Raw genomic sequence first — 21,480 nt, forward strand, 5'->3', positions numbered from 1 at the left:
ACTGCTATCCCCTGCACACATGTACGAGAATCCAACTCTGACTTTTGTGAGCTCACAAGTGCTCTGGAGATAGGAACTGTATTAGTGCCTATGTAGATGGATAGGTCTCTCTCAATCTTGATGTCCTGTAATGAAAATTGATTGTCACCGAAATTGGAGTCATAAATTTTGCACTTAAGAGAATCTTCAATCATTTTATAAACTCTCTTTAATTAAACCTGATAACATCCAGGGCTGATGTTATTAGAGGCATAGAATGAGATTAACTAACTTGTCCAGGGTCACACAGCAAATCCATGGCAGAAATGAAAATACAGACCCCAGTTTTAATCAATAGATTACGTTCTTTGTATGGTAAAGTTTTCAAAAGAGAATCTCCTTAGAATGGCATTATAGAATGAGAGGACCCAAAAGACAAAAAGCAAGAATATGAACCAATGCACTATTAATGCCACAGAACTACAAGTATATCAGAAGGAAGGAAGAAGGTTGCTTCAAAGAGCTGCTACTGAAATCCATGCCAGTGGAAAGAGTCCAAATGAGACTCCTATGATGTATCCAAGCCTATGTACATACTACCTCTTATGTTAGTATAACTTATGTCACTCAGGGGTGTGAATAAGCCACCCCCTGAGCAATGTAAGTTACATCGACCTAAGCGCTGGTGTGGACAGCGCTATGTCAGCGGGAGAGCTTCTCCCACTGCCGTATCTACCCCCACTCGCGGGGGCTGCAGTAGGTAAGTCAACAGGAGAGCTCTCTCCCACCAGCTTGAAGCATCTGCACTAGCAGCACTATAATGGCGCAGCTGCTGCCGTGCCGCTGTATGCCCTGTAGTAGCCATAGCCTAAGTTTGGGTTCCGAGGACTTTGTGTGGGTCTTCCGCAAATTTCTACCTAAGTGGGGAATTTTTGCAGAAATGGGGGAAAGAATCCGGTGTGTAAATTTTCTTACATTCACAGTTGCTGTCATAAACCACCCCCAGAGAACCTGGCTTTCTCAAAAAGCTTCACAACATGAAGATGGTATGATCATGATGGTCCCTTCTGGCCTTAAAGTCTGAGACTATGGAAATATAGTTAATTTATCCTTTCAATAAAATTAAAAGGTTGCCATTGGTAGACAAAGCTCAGGTCTGCATTAATGACAGGTTTCAGTGGTAGCCGTGTTAGTCTGTATCAGCAAAAAAACCGAGGCATCCTTGTGGCACCTTAGAGACTAACACATTTATTTGGGCATAAGCTTTCGTGGGCTAGAACCCACTTTGTCAGATGTATGGATTGGAAAATACAGGAGCAGGTATAAATACATGAAAGGATGGGGGTGCTTTACCAAGACTGACCTACCATTGCCAGAAGGACACCTTGGTTTTTTTTGGTCTGCATTAATGTTATCCCTCCTGCTATCTTTACCAGGTTCAAATGGATTTAAAAACACCTTCAATGCTTTCCTTAATGCTGATCTATTGAATTTTTTTGAGCTACATTAGGAAGGCCACAGTCATGAATTACCCTCTTCTAAATATTTCACAATTGCTGCTCCCAACAGGGCCAAGGTGAAGAAGGGCGTGAATATTCTGAGCGCGAAGACAAGCGATCCCCGGCAATGGGACGTGAAGCAGGAGGTGGGGAATGGTGGAAAACATTCAACCACGACCGTTAGCTGTCAAAGGATAGCACCAAATTCAAGGAACAGGTAAGAACGCTCACATCTGCTCAGCATTACACTCATTTATATCCCCGTTGCCATCCATTGCTTGAAAGACTGAGGGCTCATGTTAACCACTACTTAGTAGAGCTATTAAACTTACAGCCTGGAAATCTGGAGACACTTATGTTAACTACGGCACCATCTGCTGATCTATAACTGGGCATCTCACTTTTCAGACAATAAAACTCCTCAGTTTAAGCTGAAACGAATAGAATAGAGCTATTTTTTTCAGCATGAATGTCTTTGAAAGGTCTTTACTGAGCATAGATTTGTCTGACTTGATAGCTTTGACCTTGTTTCGTCCGTGGTTGGTCCATCAAGTCGCCAATGAACTCTTCTATAATGAGCCTTGATAACTCGTAAGCATTAGTGTGGGATCCTCATGCAAAGCTTTCGGTATTGACAATGTTCAGTATAATAAAAAAAGTTTGGGTGGTTTGGTTTGGTTTGATTTTGTGCCGTATGTGGACAATTATTTTCTCCCAGAATTTTTGAATTGAAGTCCTCTGTGCCTGGTTGGGTCACTCTGAGATATACCGGGAGGAGGAGTCTGCCTTCCTTCTCACCATGAGGCATAGAAACTTGTATGGATAATGAGTATATTTGATAAGATAAAACCAGATGAGGTATAAATGCTGATGCTCTAGGGCATAAGCCTACCACTAACTGCCTGGGCAAAGGAAGAAATCGACCCTGTGTCCAATGCAGTGTTTCTTGCACCTTTTATTGACTCATCTAGTACTAACCACTGTCAGAGACAGAATACTGGACTCCAGGGAGCACTGGTTTGATCAGAATGGCGATTCCTATGTTTCTGTGTTGTATGTTTTTGTTAAGAGTTAATCCAGCTGTAACATACCCGTTTGTGACTGTTTCTCAGGTCGAATCTTCTCCCATTTCAGACAATAAGAATTATATCATATGTTTCAATGGAAGCTAGTTTGGCTCTCATTGCACATTACCATAACGAATGCTTACTGCTCTCCTGTGTATTAGATCTGTGCAAATGTATGATCCATATAAAACCATGTGATGCTTGCTTGGGTTGGTGTTTCATTACTACCTCAAGTCTTAGCCCAACCTTGTTGCAGAGGGTCATAAACATTCAATCCACCTTAGCTTGGTTTGTGACATCCCCTGCAATTGGTCTGAAGATTTGTGCACTATTCCTTCAGGCACAGGGGAGTTTGAGGAAGTTGTAATCATGTTTTTACTCTGTGCCCGGACAACGAGAGTGCATAGCAAATGGTAGACTTGCATAAAGTGTCAAAACATCTGTTGCCACGAGCAGCTTTCTGGCTCAATCCATCTCTGCTAGATATCACTGCAGTTAGTGGGATTTGCAATAGAGAGGTTGCAGGAGAAAAGAGAAAGTATAAATCATTTAAGTCTGCCAAATAACGGTGTTTGAAAAGCAAACCAGGGCTTTAGAACCAGCGTATAATGCCAAATGTATTTACAGCTGTGGAAATATAATAGTCAGGTTATCAAAACCCAAATTAAATCTTCTTAATCCAATTTGCATCATGTCTAATTAACCTATAAAAATATTTTTAACACTGATTATGCAAATAAAAGTGAATGTGTTAATTAACACCTCTTGATTTGCATATGTAAATAGCCCTTTTCTTTCAAAAGCATGACTGGGCTAGGTTTGAATGGAATATTAATGCATTAGGAAGAATTGGATAGACCGAAACCTTGACGCCATTAGCTCTTCAACCACTGTGGAAGTATATACCAGCTAATGTACTGAAATACAGCTTTTACTATATGAAGTAGTATTAATGGGATTTCCTCACTGAACACAATGAGTGCCAGTTAGGTGTCTCTACTGATTTTCCATGGGGGATGCATGCCGAGAGATGGACATTATGATTGTTATTGAGTGTCATTTGGAGCCCTCTCGGTGCAAAGCACAAATATTCTATTAAGCTAATTTAATTTGGCTGAGGATTTCAGACCTCTAATGGAGTCTTTCTCAATTGCCACCGGTTTTTTCAAAGTAGCGTAGCAATGTAGCTTGTCTGTACAATGTAAAACATTCTGGTGGGTAAGGTCAGATTAGAAAATGTGAGGTTCTGCTTGGGAGTTTCAGCTTCCATGTAGTTTAAGCTTCTCCTGCTGAAACTCAGTGAACTTGTAAACTTATTTGAGCAGAGAAGGATGTTTTCCATGTTAAAACGAAGCAAATAAAGATTTTTATTTCTCAGATGTGTTACGAAAATGGGATCTGTTCACACAGCTTGCCGTGGAGATAATAGCCAGATGCACAGTATAGTGTTTTTCCTCCTAGCACGATCAGCTCCGTTCCAGTAAAGCTCAGAGAACCAGTTTAGCAGGGAGAGAGAAGGAGAGGTCTTTGAAAGCTGTACAGTCTTCCCCCTGCTTTGCAAGCTATCTAAAAAACAATTGGTTCTCCCCTTGGGCAGTTACGCAGCCCCAGTTTGGTAGAACCATCCTGATTCTCGGTGTACTACGAAATACGGTCTCCTGAAAATTATTCTGGGCCAGCAAAACGAGTTTGCATCCCATTGTTCACTGTGATCCACAGGGTTTCTTTGCAAAATCATGATGTGATACAGTGTTGATGCTGCAATGACTTTGTCGAGCACACACATAGGGAAATCTGCCCTTTATGCCTTTCTTCTGGGCAGCCCCCATCACCTGGAATCCCTTATTTGCTACACCATCACACTTTGCTCTTTCAGATTCCTTAAAACTAAGGTCCTGATGCAGCAAAGCACACAAGCACAAACTCACCCTTGATTTCAAGTGCTTTGCTGAACTAGGAGATAATATCTTCCTAAGGGCCGGTAAACACTACTGCTGTCCTTCAAAGAAGCATGGATGAAACAAAATGGATTTTAAATTAAAAAACAAAAACAAAAAAAAACCAGATAAAACCTAAACAATTGTGGAAGTGACTAGATGCTATTAATTTCCCCCTTGGGTCACTTTGCTTTTTCTTGCATCCTCCCCCCCACCCTTTTGTATGTTGTTTGTGTATTTATATTGTAAGCTCTTCAGGGACAAGGACTGTATATTCATATTCATGTTAGCTTGGTGCCTGATACACAATAACAAAACCATAAGGGGGTGTATTTTATTCCGATTTAAAATGATGTACTATGAACTCCCAAGAATTTAGGTAAACCACACATTCTCAGGCTCCATAAACTTGTATTCTGAAACCCCAAGGCCATAGCACATTACCTTCTGCTCATCAAGAAAGATTCCACCGTTAAAACAGAGTGACTTTTTGTTGCCAGAAGCAGCTTGAACCCAACAGTGCCTAGGTGCCCAATAACATAACCTATTCTGAGGTCTGGTCTATACTACCCGCCTGAATCGGCGGGTAGAAATCGACCTCTCGGGGATCGATTTATACAATCGATCCCCGAATTGGCGCTCTAACTCCACCAGCGGAGGTGGTAGTAAGCGCCGCCGACAAAAAGCGGCAGAAGTCGATTTTGCCGCCGTCCTCACAACGGGGTAAGTCGGCTGCAATACGTCGAATTCAGCTACGCTATTCACGTAGCTGAATTTGCGTATCTTAAATCGACTCCCCGCTGTAGTGTAGATGTACCCTGAGCTCCATTTGACCTGTGATTAAGATAACAACCTATTGATTAGGGGGAGTGGAACACAAACAACTCCTTTTGCAGTTCGTGTCTCTTGTCGGTTCTCTTTTCCAGGGGACAGTTGGCTGAACTGAAATGTGTCCTAAAGATAGATGAGCAGATTTTGGTTGCTGTCTTAGCTACTTAAATGTCCTGATCCTGGTGCATCATCTCCCTGCCATTCTTAGCAGCAGCCTAGGGGACATATGGCCAGTTTAAGGCCTTCCCCATGCTCCCTGGGAATAGCCTCAGTGCAGAAGGGGGACTGATGGGAAGCCAGCTCTAAGTTACCTGCACAGCAACCCCAGACACAAGGTGTTCCAGGACAGATCAGGGGGTGGAGTGGAAGGTGGAACAGCATCAGAGTAGAGGACATTGAGAAAACGTGGGATGGGACCTGACTGGGAAAGCCTGTGCTCCGGAGATTCTGTCCTCTCAAAAGGCCCCCTAGGGACCATTGCAGCCAGGATGCAACTAAAGGCTACTTTGGCTTGATATGGAAGCTGATAGGGCCCTTGAAGCGCCTGAATGAGGCAGGCACAAACTGCCTTCTTTCCATCCTTGTGCTGGTATCTGGGCCAGTGCAAGGATGAATTTGTTCCATTGTGTGTGTGTGTGTAACAGTCAGAGCAGTCAGTGGTGGCAAGGAGTCACTTGGTGCTTGTAAGGGAATCCTGCTTTGTTGTCTAACATTGGTTGTGTATCTAACTGGGTAGAGGAAGTGAGTGTGGGAGAATGAAGAAACTTGTTAGAAAAACTGACCTGATGGAAAACTACTACAATGTAACGCTTCATCCCCTTGGCCCTGAACCTTTGAGGGACCTGTGGATTTATGGCTCTCTAGCCATCTGCCTAATAAAAAGCCATACTCGGGGAGAGTACTTCCCGCTCACATATCAGACTGTGTCACAGTCATTTAGTCCCATCCCCCAACACACATAACACATCGTTTTAGCAGGCTGAGAATCTCTGCAGTCGTACAGAATGAGCTGATGATGTTACCGAGTTGCATTTCATATCATCAGGATGCAGAGGAAACCAAAAAAGCCATTAGAATTCTCTGCAGGTCCTTGGCCTCACATGATGCTGATAGATCAAGTGACTCAAGCATGAAGCAAAAGTGCTCTTGTGATTAAAAAACTAGGGCGTATGATCAGCGTGTTTCAAAGCAGTAACACATTGGGTGATGGTTTGTGTTTCTGGCTTTATATTTCACCTGGAGATAAGCAGTCCCCGCCAACATTCACCCTCTCACATACCAAGGTAGTATTTTAGAGCCTGTAGCCTTTCCAGCCTGCACAGTTTGTGATCAATTAACCAGGAATCTCACAAAGCTCAGAGGCCGGGTGGCAGTGAATTAAGCCACCCACTGTCCTGAAAACACTGAGGTTTGATCAGGGATCGCTGCTGCTTGCACTGGGTATCCAGATGTTTGGTGCTTAAGGATCAAGGTTTCTCTTTGGAGTTGTTCTTCTGTGGGGTACTTGAGTCGGGATGGCACGTACCACTGCTGTGATATTAGGCAATGGGAAAAGACCACAGGATTTCATGGGGTAAATTTACAACAGATGCTGGATTTGTGCCTGCAAACATTTGTATGCATAAACTGGCTAGTTAGCCATGGGAGAAAGCTGAGCGGCTTCCGGTTTTTACTGCTGATGAACCCACGTGACTAACAATTTCCATTCCTTTATCCAGGAGGTTGCGTATGAGCAAACGTGGTTGGCTGAATATTTTCTTTTAAATATTATGCACATTTTAGAGCAAATTGGGCGCAGCCCTTGGGCTACGGGCAAGGTACCAGTGTGACCCTCAGAGCTCCCAGTGTTGGTCATCCCTGAGTTGTACTGTGAAGTGAATCTGTCTGCTCAGCGTGACACATGGGATTGTACCTGTGTATCTGTCCTTAACGTCAGTAGAAATCACACAGCTAAATCCTTATCTGCGGCTTTAAAAGTATTCCCTTCCCCTTTTATTTCCTTGCCTCATCGAATTTCTCTCTGCCTGTTGTCTCTGCAATTTAGGGTTAACCCCTCCCCCCACCCCCCGTGCCTTATACAGGGCAAACCACGGCAAAGAATCCTCCAATGAATCATGTGAGTGCCAGGACATCTGCACAGACGGCGGAGGAGCAGCCAGCTGCACATTGTAATAGCGTGTTTTCTAGGCCACAGAAGTCTAGGGTTACAAGGTTGCTTCCCCAAGGAAGCTTTCGTGAGGACGCTCTCTCGCTGCTGTAAATGCCTGGAGCGTTCATCTAGGCAGGGTCGCGGGGTATAAAGCCCCCTGAACTCTTCCCGTATCAGGGAAGGAAGCAATCTATTTCTAAGGTCGAGGAAAATCAGGGGTATGTTCAGCGACTGTAGCCCCAGCCCTTATGCCCGCCATAGATGCATGCACCTGCTGTCTTGCTGGAGAAGGTCTGTTTTTCATTCTCTGGCTTCTTTGGAGCTTGTGGTGGGGCGGCGGGGCAGCAGGCCAGTGAAGCACGACTAAAGCAATGTCAAGGGGAGCTCTCTTGAGCGTTAAGGAAAAGTAAATTCTGTGGGAATCCATGTGAAACGAGTGTTTTGCGGAGGCTACGTTACCCTTTCTGTTCCATACTTTGACTGATTCGGCTCCGGACGTATCAAACGTCAGCGTAATAATAACCACCGCAGCTCTCATGGCAACAAGCTGCAACCCTCCGAGGTAGATGGGAGGGTGAGCAACCAGACTCTTCTTTTAAAGAGCTGTTTACTATCAGGAGTTTCTCCTGGACTTCACATGGAATCCGACATAAATTTATGTGGCCTGAGTTATTAGAAAAGGTTCAGGACAAGGCAAAAGACAAATAGGATCTGCATAGCTCAGAGGTCTTCAATCTGTGGGGTGCGCTCCCCTAGAGGGGCACAGAGTAATGTTGGAGAGAGCATGGCTGGGGCCTGAACCAGCCCCCACAGGGGGTGGGGAGGGAGCAACACCCAGCTCCACTCCTGGCCCCGGCCCTGGCCCCATGTCCATGGTCCCGGCTGCCCGCCCTGCGCCCAAGGGCTCTGCACCCAGCCTTGGCTGCAGGCCTCAGCCTCTATCCAAAAGTCCACTCCCGCTCCCAGCTGTGGCCCCATTCTCGGCTCCCTTGCCCCTGTCTGCATCCCCCCGCTCCCGGGCCACGGTCCCGCTCCCAGCTCAATGGGGAGGTGAAGCAAGGGGGGGGGGGGCGCACAAGGTAAAAAGTTTGAGGATCACTGGCCTGGATGGTACAGAGGATACCAAAGGAAAAGTGGTTTCTTCTTTCTGGCTGCTGCATTCCATTCATTCCCTTCTCTTTAAAGGTCAAAATAGGGCATCATAGACCAGCATGGGATTTTCAAAAGCAATCGTTGCTGGCCTTGAAGTCAATAGTCAAGCTCCCATTGGAGCAGAGGTGGGCCCAATGCTGAGTGCTGTTGGAAACACCACTCCCAGACTGCATGTGGGAGAGTGCCTTGCCTTAGTCAAAGCTAGTGCTGTGTGGGTTCATAGAGAAGAAAATAATAACTAGGGATGAGCAAACTGGACTGGATATAATAAGCACCATCCATGATCTCTTAGCAGGTTCCAAAAGTTCAATATACACTTTACATTTTACATTTGCCTCCTCTGCAATTGCTGATTCTGTCTGGAAGCAGAAGAGCTGAAGAACCTCAAGGCAGGTTGGTCTTAGGGCACTTCTGGCCCACCTAGAAACTTCACAAAAAAGCCCCTTCTCAGGAGATTTTCTGCTTAGATTTGCTGGCTCGGCAGCTTTGGATAGTTCGGAAAAGCTTTTTAGGCGATTATCCAAACCAAACGATCTAAACCTTTTGTGGTTTGGCCATCGCATGTAATATCCTGGCCCGGCTTAGAGACCTCAGTTCCTCCTGGCTACCATCCTCGCATTCCATTCTGGCTGTATGTATTCTGACTGTTGTTTTGTTTCATTAGTATGTAAATAGCGCCCACAGTAGAATATACTAAATTGAATCGGATTGTGCAATCACACAAGAATGGCATGACTTTATATCCATTCCATATTGAGAGACTGACTCAATAATAACTGTAATTTACAAAGTCTAGGGTGAGATGATGCTTTTGATTTTTAACAAAATAAGCATCTTTCAGAGTGACTAGAAAATGTACTTTCTATCTGCTTTCCAACCTGGGGCTCAAGTGACGTCTGTTTGGTGGGTGTGTTTTTTACCGAGCTCTTGGCAGGCATAGAGCAGCAGTCTGACTGTCACCTGCATGTCCTGCGGAAGGCCAGTCCATTACTGCCACTTGCACGCTGCAGTCCCCTGCATCTTCTCCTCTAATAAGCTGTCTTTGTTAACTAGGTTATCTAGGAAAATCTCTCTGTGGTGCGGCACTTTCCTGGACTGACACTTCTGTTTATTTTCCTCTTTGCACATAAAAGCACAAGTTCTGATTTTAGTTCAGGTCAGCTCTTATTTATCCGTGTCACTTGGCATATTTGGGGATATTTTCGCAGCTATGGTAATGCTGCCTTGTGATTTGGAAGAGGTGGAAAATAAAGGGACAAAATGATGCATAGCCGGGGGGGGAGGGAGGTGTATTTTTTTTTACAATCTTAGAAGCAGAAACATCTGCTAGAATCCATAAACAGCTGAGTTCAGCAACAGGGCATCATGCTGTCGAGCAGCTCTGCTTTCCTCTCTAACTTACACAGCGGTGAAAGGAAATAAATCAGTCAGGCAATAAAGCATGAAGCAAAATTGGGGGGGGGGGAATCCCCAAATCAACTCTTTCTAAAAGATTGAATAAGATCCCCATTAGTGCTCACTAAAGCAATCTGAATTATGCACCTTATAGACAGAAGCACACTCCACTGTCTCTACGTGAAGAATTCCATAATAATAAATCTCACCTGAACTATTCCGATTAGACTTAGACTGCAGCACAGGAAGCCATAGTATGGAATAGGCCCCCAAGAGAAGTTGGTGGAAGTCTGGTTGCTTGAGACTTTTATAACTGGACTGGACAAAGCTCTAGGAAATATACTGCACTGGCAGGGAACTGAATGAGATGATCTTAAAGCTTTGTTCCATCTCTAGCTTCTGTCAAGTCTGTATCAACTAGCACACTGTGGACAGTGCCCAACCATAGTTTAAGTAGTAGTACATATTCGTCTGAGACCCCTGCCGTTCCCAGGGCATTACAGGCTGAGCTGGAGACAGGTGGATGGATTCTGTATTGACTTACAGAGCTCACCATTACAATGTCGTAACTTGCTTCACATTCACAGGCCTCAGAGATTTCACAGTTATTTCATATTCGAAGTACACGGGAAAACCTTGGCACTCCCTCTCCTGTACAACTACATGGTAATGGTGACCATTGTATGAGCCCTGCACAAATTGATTATATATGTGCAAAGCATTTCTTAGAGTTACAAGTTAGTCATGATAGACTAATAGAACTGGTCAGTTAGGGTCAAATCTAGGGGCAGGTGCATCCCTGGCAAGGCACCTATGCTTGTGTGGCTATAGGTTCCTTTTATTAGTAGGGCTGTTCCTTTAGCTCACCAAGCACAGCCATGATTTTGACTTGAATCGCAAGTTCTACCTCTAGCTGCTCTTGTGCAGAGTTAGCCAAGTGATGCTATTTGCATACGTGCAGCTAGTAATGGTTGTGCATTACAAATAACCCAACCGTTCATAGATCATATTGCCTGCCTTTTCTGTTAATGCATCTATGATAGGGCCAAAAATAATAGCTAGGGAAAAAGTCGACTTTCCTTTTCTTTTTTCTTTTCTTTTCTTCCAGCTGAATATCAACACGTTTCATTGACTTCACCCATGGAATCCATTCCAGTTGCAGTTAGTTGTAAGGAGAATATATCTGGAATGGCTGAGAAAGTAATTTTATAAGTACAGAAAATGTTCAATGGCACAATCAGAACATGGTTCTCAGGGTGGTTTTAGGGTTTAAGGTTGGAGTCTGACCCTCAGGATGCACTTGATGGACCTAATTCTTCTCTTCCTAACACCAGTTTTACAAAGGTGTAACTCCACTGAGCTGAATGGAATTACTCCTGATTTCACACAGGTAAGGAAAAGGATCCCCTATATATCTGAAAGAGGTTTGTTTAGCGCCTCATTGCTAATATTCAACTCTGGTTACAAACATGTAGTTTTGAGCAAAGGCCCCTATGCGAGGGTCTGCTCTTCCACTCAAATGGTAGCTGAGTAACTGGCATGTTGTACTGTACGTTGGCTCCATTGCAGTACACACCAACCTGCATGTGAAAAGTTAATTCTGTTCTTTAATTGCTTAGTTATATCTCTCTGCCTGGAAACACAGTAGAATGGACACCTTTGCTAGTTTGTGGCCTGTGTGAAGCTTTGCAGACAGGTGTGGGGCGTACATTACCATCTTACATGTCGCTGTACTATTCAGCCATGGCACAAGCGGAAGGAGCAAATACCAGAAGGGTGTCATTGTTTTGTTGAAGCACTTTTCAGCGCAAGAACAATGTGAGCGCTTGTGAAACTGTTTGACTAAATCACGCTATCTATGTCACAGACTGACAGAGCTAAAGATGTTGAACATTCAGGTCAATAGGTTCCAGTTAACTCTCCCCGCTGTGTGTTGCAGTACATATTTTACATATCAAGGCGGAGATTGTGTTGTCTCATTTGAAAAGCAAGGGTGCTAGCATATCATGGACACGGCACTACTACAGCCTATGTAATAGTTCATATTGAGCTGAGATCCCTGTAGTTCTCTCGACATAAATGACTATGGATGAAAGAGTGTTTACTGCATTGGCCAATGTGGGGTCAGCATTAAACAGTCATCATCTACCCACCATGCAGAGGCATCAGAGATATCACAGTTATCTGTATGCAGTGTTATTGTAGCTGTGTTGGTCCCAGGATATTAGGGAGACAAGGTGGGTGAGGTAATATCTGTTATTGAGCTGACTTCTGTTGGGGAGAGAGACAAGTTTTTGAGCTTACCGAGAGCTCTTCTGCGTAAGTACAAAAGCTCGTCTCTCTCCCCAACAGAAGTTGATGTCATGCTTGTATGAATTTTCTGGTTTTGGTTGGTTTCTGTCACATAAATGGGGTGGGGATGAGGAGAGGAAGGAAGAGTTTAAATTGAACTGTTTTTAATTATACTATATATCTCCTGGTGACTGGGCATGGTGGAGCCGGACGGCTCCATTTGTCATCAAGTTGGTCTTTGTGGGTTTGAAAAACAACTTATTATGCATCATTTACATATATATATAATGACTCAGATTCTGTCCTGAGATACACCCATACAATCCCATTGTTTGCAGTGGGCTGTTTTTGTGTAACCCAGGGCACAATGGGGTGCAGTGCAAGATTGGCAAGTGCATTCCCTTGTAATATTTGCAAACCTCTTAATAGAAAATGCAATTGGATAATAGTGAATATGCAAATATTGACAATGCATTTTCACACAGCAGTGTATAATGCATCCTCTCCTATCTGAGCCTTTTCCCAGGAAGCCCAATACTTTTTTCCTGGTAAAACCACAGGAATCTGACCCAAGGGAACTAGACTTTGTGACGCTGCGGTCTATATGGTTTTATAAAAATATACTAATGAGTGAATATAATGTAACTGGAATATGCTTCATGCAAAAGGTCTCTTGTAAGGTATCATTACAAAGCTTATAATCTACTGAGTGTGATAATCCTATTTGTATAAATGTACCACTCTTGTATCTGAAACTAGAAATATGAAATATAACTCTGAGGGCCTATTGTATTATGCAAAGTGTGGGCCATTAATGGTGGTTTGGAATCTTGATGACTCCCATTAACCAGGACAATTGTCTTTAGATGGGTGTGTTTTACCTGTAAGTCTTCCTGTATACCTATGCGCTGGCAAGTGGGCAATGAAGTCTTGCAGTGACATGTGATCATGTCACCTGAACTGGAATCCATCTTTAACCTGATGTCTTTTCATTGAGAAAGAGGGGGTGGGAACCTAGAGAGGGGCAAAGAATTCCTGCCTTATGCAAAAGATATATAAAGGGGTGGAAGAGAACAAAGGAAGGAGAGGAGCCATCATGAAGAATCCCCTAGCTACCACCTGAGCTGGAACAAGAACTGTACCAGGGGAAAGAATTGTGCCCAGGCCTGGAAGATGTCCAGTCTGAGGAAAAAATTTACTGAAGCATCTCTGAGGGTGAGATTATCTGTATTCAGTTTGATTTAGACATAGATTTGTGCATTTTATTTTATTTTGCTTGGTGACTTACCTTGTTCTGTCTGTTACTACTTAGAACCACTTAAATCCTACTTTCTGTATTTAATAAAATCACTTTTTACTTATTAATTAACTCAGAGTATGTATTAATACCTGGGGAGCAAACAACTGTGCATATCTCTTGATCAGTGTTATAGAGGGCGAACAATTTATGAGTTTACCCTGCATAAGCTTTATACATGGTAAAATGGATTTATTTGGGTTTAGACCCCATTGAGAGTTGGGCATCTGAGTGTTAAAGACAGGAAGACTTCTGTTAGCTGCTTCCAGGTAAACCTGCAGCTTTGGGGCAAGTAATTCAGACCCTGGGTCTTTGTTGGAGCAGATGGGGGTGTCTGGCTCAGCAAGACAGGGTGCTGGGGTCCCGAGCTGGCAGGGAAAGCAGGGTCAGAAGTAGTCTTGGCACATCGGGTGGCAGCTCCCAAGGGGAGTTCTGTGATCCAACCCGTCACAGACTTCCACCACCAGGCTGCCCTCAAGATCCCCTCTGCAGCCACCAGAGGAAGGACACAGCGTTCAATTTTTAGCCGAGTTGTGCAATTTAGTACATAACATACGGTGTAAATAGGTCACATAGTATTGCCTCTGAAATACCTTACTCCATCAAACATAACTTCTCCCAGGTTCCATCCTGGACCACTAATACACTTCTCTTCCATTCTTATTGCACCAACGTTCTAGTAGTGCCAGCGTGAAATGAGTTTATTAAGGAAAACTTAAATGCCTCTCTTGAATGGATCATTGCTAAACCCTTGGCCTTCCCACATTCGTCCTGGGCCTCCGGTTGCAGTTAAGTTTCTGGGGGCAAAACCCTGTCTTCATTGAAGTCAGTGGCAAAACTCTCATTGACTTCAGTGGGGCCAGGATTTTGCCCCAAATGTTTTAGTGTAGGCTGAGTTTTCCCATTTTCCCTTTTCTGAGATACGGCTCAACAAATTGGATATTTTCCTATCTTCTTTTGGCTCTTCAGCAGCTCACATGCTCCCTTTGCATGTGTACATCAGCATGCAGGATTATAATTATTACAAAAGTGGTTTTAAGTAGCACCCCATTGATTTTTAGTTTCCACACTACAAATTAATGGACTGAGTGTGCACTCTTTGTAATCAGAGCGGGAGAAATTCAGTAATGACTCTGCCACGGCATCCGAGTGACCTCAGCCTCTGAATCCTTTCTGATTTCAACCATTTGTAATGAGCATAGCAGATTTAGCAATGCCGTTTTGTTGTGTTAAAGCAAAGTGCCCTGCCAACCAAAGCTTTTCTGCTAGACCAGCCAACACGAATTACAGTCGTTATTTCTTTCCTCGTGTCCAATTTAAAACTGCAGTGTCACAATGGTCATCGCTGTGCAGTAGACATAAGAAATCGGTAATGTGCATAATCTGCATAAAATATTCCATTATAACTATTATATTACAGCCAGAATAGAAGTCGATTGGCACACTTCAGGGAATGTAACTTCTCTGGCCAGCTTAATAATCATTTAGCTAAGGTTAGGGTGCTTTAATTGTGTATGGTTATTGGTCCCGATGGCTTTTTTCCTTCTCTCTTAAAGAAGTTGGGTGAGCCACCATGCTGGAAAATGCTATTTCTCAAGATGTGTCTTGAATACATTACATGCAAAATGTTTCACTTTGATGAAACAAAGTGGGAAGGCATATTCCAAGCGGGATTTTGTTCATTCCCAAATAACATCTGTTTGGCTGGTTAGGCTTGTAGAATTTCCTGGTTAGGTTATGCCTGTGACTCTCGTTTCATGATGAATAAGTGGAGGCCACGTTATCCAGGTTAAAACTCCTTGTCGAATAGTGAAAATGCACAACAGGCAATGGGCATGTTTGAAAAATTCTTTCAAGCTGTATTCTTGAGCAAGAAAGGACACTTCTGTAATCTTCAAATGTTAATGCCAAATGTACTTAAGCTTTAATTAATGAATTATATGCAAAGAGATGTTAGAGTAATCATGTTAAAGGCATGCTTTTGTACATAGTACTCTATTGCTGGACGTATGGAGAAACAAATGCATGAATTTCACTCTCTTAATTAAAATCTCTTACAAGGGTCATCTGGATAAATTAGATTTTTTCTGAGAATAAATATTCGTGATTTCTCGGTAAGAGATGGACGTTGGAAGCAGAAAGAGCACAAGGGTGCATGCGTGGGTGTGCGTGTGACGGACAAGAGTGTGCTCAGGATTCCTCTTGCATTATTGGAGTTGTACAAAACACTTGACTCCAGAATTGAAAACTACCCGTTTGCTAGTGTAAGGAGTAATGTGTAATGTGAAATGTTTTGCATAAATGAGAGAGTTAAATTTGAGTAGGAAGTGTTTTTTTGCCCAAAGCAGATTTCTGCAAAAACTTCAAGGCAGCTTTTCACAGTGCATTTGGAGTTGGGAACAGTCACAGGGTGGAAGCCATATGGTATTTCTTCTGGTTCCCTGATTGGCAGAAGTTACCCCTTGGCCTCTGGTTGGTCAGCAGGAGCCATTTTGACTGATTTTCCCAAAGGAAACCTTTTTGTCTTGAAATTTCTTCACCAAAGCAACATTTCAGGAGGATGAGATTGCCTGAAGTGAGGTAATGGACATTTTCATGCGAAGTTCTGTGAACAAAATGTTCTTGCAGTTCTCTACATTCCAGTCCTCTTCCACACTGAGGGGAACAATATTCCATCGCATATTAACATAGAGTACTCTGGGGCAACTGAGGTGACATCCTTCCTGAGGCAGCTTTCCCAGTTCTCTCCTCTGGCTTTCAAACTTATCCCCCAAGGGAAGTGCTATTACCCCCTATTTTACTGAGGTGCATATGGACTAAGGGCCAGATTTTTAAAGGTATTTAGTCACCTAATAAGATTTGCAAAAAGCACCTAGTTGCCTAACTCCCATTGAAATCAGTAGCCATTAGGCAACTACATGCTCTTGGGAAAAAAAACCTGGGCACCTTTGTGCATCTTTAGACACTGAAATACCTATAAACATCTGGCCCATGGAGTCTGTGGAGGAGCAGGGAACTGAACCCAGGTTTCCTGCCTCCCAACCTCTTCTGCCCTGGATTGGGTAGGAATAGAACTGGTGACCATTTGCAAACAAGTTTAAAAAAAAAATTCTTCTATTCCACCAAACTATTTGTTTGTTAAACAAGCCCTTTGGCATTGCACTGGGCTGCACCTAACAAAAATTTAGACTGCTTCTTTGCAGTTCTACTGTAACTATATTACTAATTATATCATGAAAAGATTGCCAAACAACGGAAAAACAAACCAAATCACCGGACCTTATGATCACCTGTACTAGCCAGCCGTCGGAATACTCCCTGTTTGTAGGTTGGGAATGTGCCTAAGTACAAGAAAATAGGCTTTGCATTGTGCCGTGAGGGTTACCAAATCCAGGATGCGTTGGGCTGTTAGAGGCAGCAAATTCCACAGCTGGGAACCCTCCTCAGAGAACAGTCTTCATAGATTCAACTCTAGGCACAGCAAGAGGGCTTCACATAATCCTCACCAGTCACAATGAGGGCATATGGAGGTGGGAGAAACTGGTCTGAAAAACAGTTGGATTGTAGACCGTTCAAGTCTTTATAGAAAAATCATCTCACCCTGCTTCTGTTGAAACCTGTCTGATCAGGTCAGGGCTTCCCTTACAAACATGGATAGGCACAGATACAGCATCTGGCTAACTGAATTTTCTATGTGCTGCAGAGGAAGAGTGTTTTAGTCCATAGAAAATCAAAGCAATTATGAACTTAGAGTTAACCTAGAAATATGACAGTAAGTGCAGAGGACGTGATCTCTAAGACTGGGCTGGGAGCTCAGCTTTTGAAAATGTTACCCCCAGAATCACTCCGGAAGGGGATTGTTGCCATGTTCAGTTAATCGGACTGTATGGATTATTCTGACATGCAGCCTCTCTTGCACTTTTCAGTATCCCCTGGGCTGAGAGAATTACTGAGGTGTGACCAAACTTGCAGTCATTCCTATAAGCAAACATTGCAGGATCAGATCCTCAGCTGGTCTAAATCGGCATTGCTCCATAGGACGATGCTGATTTCTATCAGTTGGGGATCTAGACATCGATGTGAATTTAAAACAATACCCGAGGAGGTAATGAGTGCCCCAGGGCCCATTTCCAGCTAGCAAAACCCTAGACACTCACTGGAAGGACATGTTTGTACAGCCCCAGCTGAACTGGTTGTTCACAAATATGCTCCAACTCTGTAAATGTTTGAAATTGTCAAGTCATTTCAATATTCTCTCTCTCAAATGAACACTGATTTCACTGGGTTCATTCTGAGTGTTGCAACCCAACAGCTAATTTAGATCTGATGTCTTTTTAGCGGGCACTAAAGGAGAGTGTGCTTTTATTTATTTATTTATTTATTAAGAGCGAATACATTACTAGCAGGATTGTAGACTCTGTAGCATGTAATTATTTCCCAGAAATGCATTAGTCGCATCTCACTCTTGTGATGAAGCACACACTGAAAAAGAGCAGGCAGGGGAAAATAGCCTAAGCATATGGGGCCTGATTCAGTGCCCACTGAAGTCTACAGGAGGCCTTCCATAGACGTGGGTTTGGTCCTCTGTGAACAATTTTAGCATGGATGGGATAATAATTATTAATAATAAATACCTAGCTGTTACAGAGCCCTTGTCAGTAGTAGATCTCAAAGTGCTCTACAAAGGAGGTCAATATCATTGTCCCAGGTGGTGACTCAGTTTCCCCAGCTGTCAAACCAGGATAATGACCTTGTCGAAGGTCACACAGAAGATCAATGGCAGAGCCACAAATAGAACCTGGCTCTCCTGAGTCCCGGTCCTGTACTCTAACCTAGACATTTTACCAAGGTAGCTCCACTGCCACCTTTATAGATGGAACTGTTGGAAATTCACACTACTGAACAGAGGTGAATAGAAGTCTGGAGGAGCAGAGACTTTCACTCTTCAACAAGTCCCAATCCTCCCTTCAGTTCTTCTCACACACACTTAGGTTTGGCCCCCACCACTCCAGCCTTATCATAGTGCAGGCACAAGTGTCCCACAGATTTTTTTTCCTCTCAGCCTCCCTCCCACCTCCACCAACCATAAAATAGGACTCATGACTTTGTGTCCGTTCTGTGTACCGTACAGAGGTTTGGGGCAAAATTCATCCTTGGTGTGAATAAGTGCAACTGGTGGGAATGCACCTGTTTACTTCGGGTCTGGATTTGGGCCTTGGCATCCCATCACCCTCCCTTAACCACCAGACACAGACTTTAGGGCTCTTGCCTTAATCTGCTCATGACAGTGTGTGAAATGGAACCTTTGGATTCACTGTGTTATGGTACCTCCCTCCAGGGCTGTCCTTAGAGGAGTGCGGGGCCCGGGGCAGAAGTGACGAATCCGTGTCTTCCGGGAGCGACTGCGCCGGCCCACAGGGGCCCCCAAAGCCCCGATTTGCTGTACCCAGGGAATGGCTTTGCCTCCCTCCATAGCTGTCAGGGAGATGTATTGATGTAACATATTGGGTTCCTATAAGACAAGTCATATTTGGAAACTGGTTCCCCTTTTCATCTCATCCTGTGAGAGGGGATAGTTTTGTGGTGTCTTCCCCTAATATGGGTGGTAAAGCAGCCTCTCTTTCACAATGATGCTTTCAAAAATATATTTAGAAGGTGTGTAATTTCGTCTTGTCATCTTGCTGATAAAGGTGTTTGGTCCTGGGCCACGTTCTTGAGGCATTTCCTAATGCATTATAATGCATTTCCTCCATTCTGCACACAGCTCTGAAAATACAGCTGAGGATAAAAAAAAAGAAAAGAAAAATACCAGGCATCTAATTCTTCCCTTAGGGTGGGCCCATACTTCCTAAATGCCATTAAAGCTACACAGCCAATCATACCAGTGTTATCCCTCCTGGACAAGACTTGTGAGTAATAGGCCACTCAACAAGTGACAAAGGTGAGTAGTATACAACCGCGTGTCTGGTTGTACCTGTTCTCTATTAATTTCAGTGGAAGATGTGTGGTCAGTTTCTGCAGTGAGACAGACAAGCATTCGAGCTTACATGGAGCTCTTCTTCGGGTCTTCAAGTCATGAGACCAGAAGAGCTCTGTGTAAGCTCGAAATCTTGTGCCTCTCTCAGCAACAGAAGTTGGTCCACTAAAAGGTATTACCTCACCCGCCTTGTCTTGCTATTCAGACTTCTTTCATCATTGGAGACTTCATCCCATTGTAATATTAATGGCTGGTGAGCTGGTCAGCTCTGTTAGAGAGATTTTCCTTAGACTTAAGAATGCTCATTGGGGGGAGGGGGATTTCTTTTAGTAGGAGCCATTTTCCCGCACAAGTCAATAGGAGCAAATAACTTTGTCTTTCCTGGAAGCAGCCAAATACTATAGGGGAAAATCACTTGTTTAAACAGAGATTTTAGGGAGGTCTTTTTTTAGGCTTTTTAAATAAAGCTTTTCCAATATGCAGTTTAGACATCTATAAATGTAATGAACTAATAAAGTATTTGTTGAGATTTAACCTAAGTGTATTTATTATAAGCAGGTTCTGTAAGCATACCTACAGAGGACACACCACCACCTTCCCCTCCACCCCCAATAGTACAACTGCTAGAGCAGATTTTCCCCTTTCGCTCCGGTAGTAGAAGCTTGTGGTTTTCTCTGTAGTTGAAGATCCCGGTTCTTTCCCCAGTGATACAGATGTGGGGTTCAGCTATGGGCTGTTGGTGGCCAGAGATTGGCTTCAGTGTAATTGATGCTATAGTGTTAGCAGCTCTAGAGAAATCGAAGACAGATAAACAGTGTGATCTCTCACAGCACGTTTCTATCATTGCATGATCAAATCACTCTCCCAGTGTGTACTGTTTGGGGTTTCATCTCCCTGCTCCATGCTTTGTGCAGAAGGGTAACTCCTGTCCTGAGATGGACCACTCTCACAGGCTGTGGAATGAGACAGATCATGTGATGGACTAAGGAGAGGGAGTTCATGTATGTGAGCTGGCTTTCCCTTGACTGGCTCTGAAACTCTCACTCTAGAGCTCACGGAAAGTTTGCTGGCGCCTTGTCTGTGCTTTCCTGCTCCTTGCCCCTCTCTGTGCAGAGTGTGTACCAGCCACACAGAACTGGGGGCATGAGATTTTGCATCCCATGGGTTTTCAGTCCTTGAGGGAGCTCAAGAGGAGCTGGAGATTGGCAGGTGGGCACTCGTTTCAGAAAGTAGTAGCCAGGGACGAGAGGAGTAACAGTCAGGAGTTGAGCAAGGACGAGATTCCGAAGGGCCAAAGAATTGGATCACAAGAAAGCGACCAGGCTTCGTGGGATGGGATGAAGGAGAGAGACCTCTAAAGGGTCAGTTCGGGTAGAAATATAGGGATGCTTCTCCATACCACATCTTTGATGACTCTTTTGAAGTTTCCCCTCTCTAATGAGAAGCAGTAAAGTGTAGCTCAGGAGCATGTGTTGGTCCAGTGGGTTTCTTTGCCTCTGCGTTATTCTCTCTCTTACGCCTTAGGACTGCTGACTCCAGTGGCAAAGCCCTCAGCTATTACCAGACAAACAGGGTTGAGTTTACACTATGGGGCAAAACCGAATTAAATTAGATTAGAACAATTTCTACAGTTAGAAAAAAAGGAATGTAAACAAATGTTATTTTCTATTCGCTAATGAGAGATAATCTCATAAAAGGAATTTCTGTATTGAGAACAATACAGTTCTAAATCTAGGATCAAAGTCTAAATGATTAAAATAGAAATATATGTTTAAACGTATTATTTACTCTGCACTGTTTATGCCGTTTGCTTGTTTTAGTGTATTTCTCCTTACTGTGCAATGCAAACAGGCCAGTCAGTTTCACTTTTGTTTCTAGCTGGTTACATTTTCTTGACATTCATGC

General features: G+C 43.6%; 1 protein-coding gene across 1 annotated transcript in view; it reads left to right on the top strand.

Moving 5' to 3' along the window:
• The window catches only part of TMEM132C (transmembrane protein 132C), a 293,156-nt gene that overhangs the window by 164,402 nt on the left and 107,274 nt on the right, over window positions 1-21,480 (top strand). The window contains exon 3 of the mRNA XM_034791295.1: window positions 1,549-1,695. Within this exon, the coding sequence (XP_034647186.1) occupies window positions 1,549-1,695 (147 nt within the window). The remainder of the gene's footprint in view (window positions 1-1,548; window positions 1,696-21,480) is intronic.

Source organism: Trachemys scripta, chromosome 15, assembly GCF_013100865.1.
Source record: "Trachemys scripta elegans isolate TJP31775 chromosome 15, CAS_Tse_1.0, whole genome shotgun sequence".
NCBI lineage: Eukaryota > Metazoa > Chordata > Testudines > Emydidae > Trachemys > Trachemys scripta.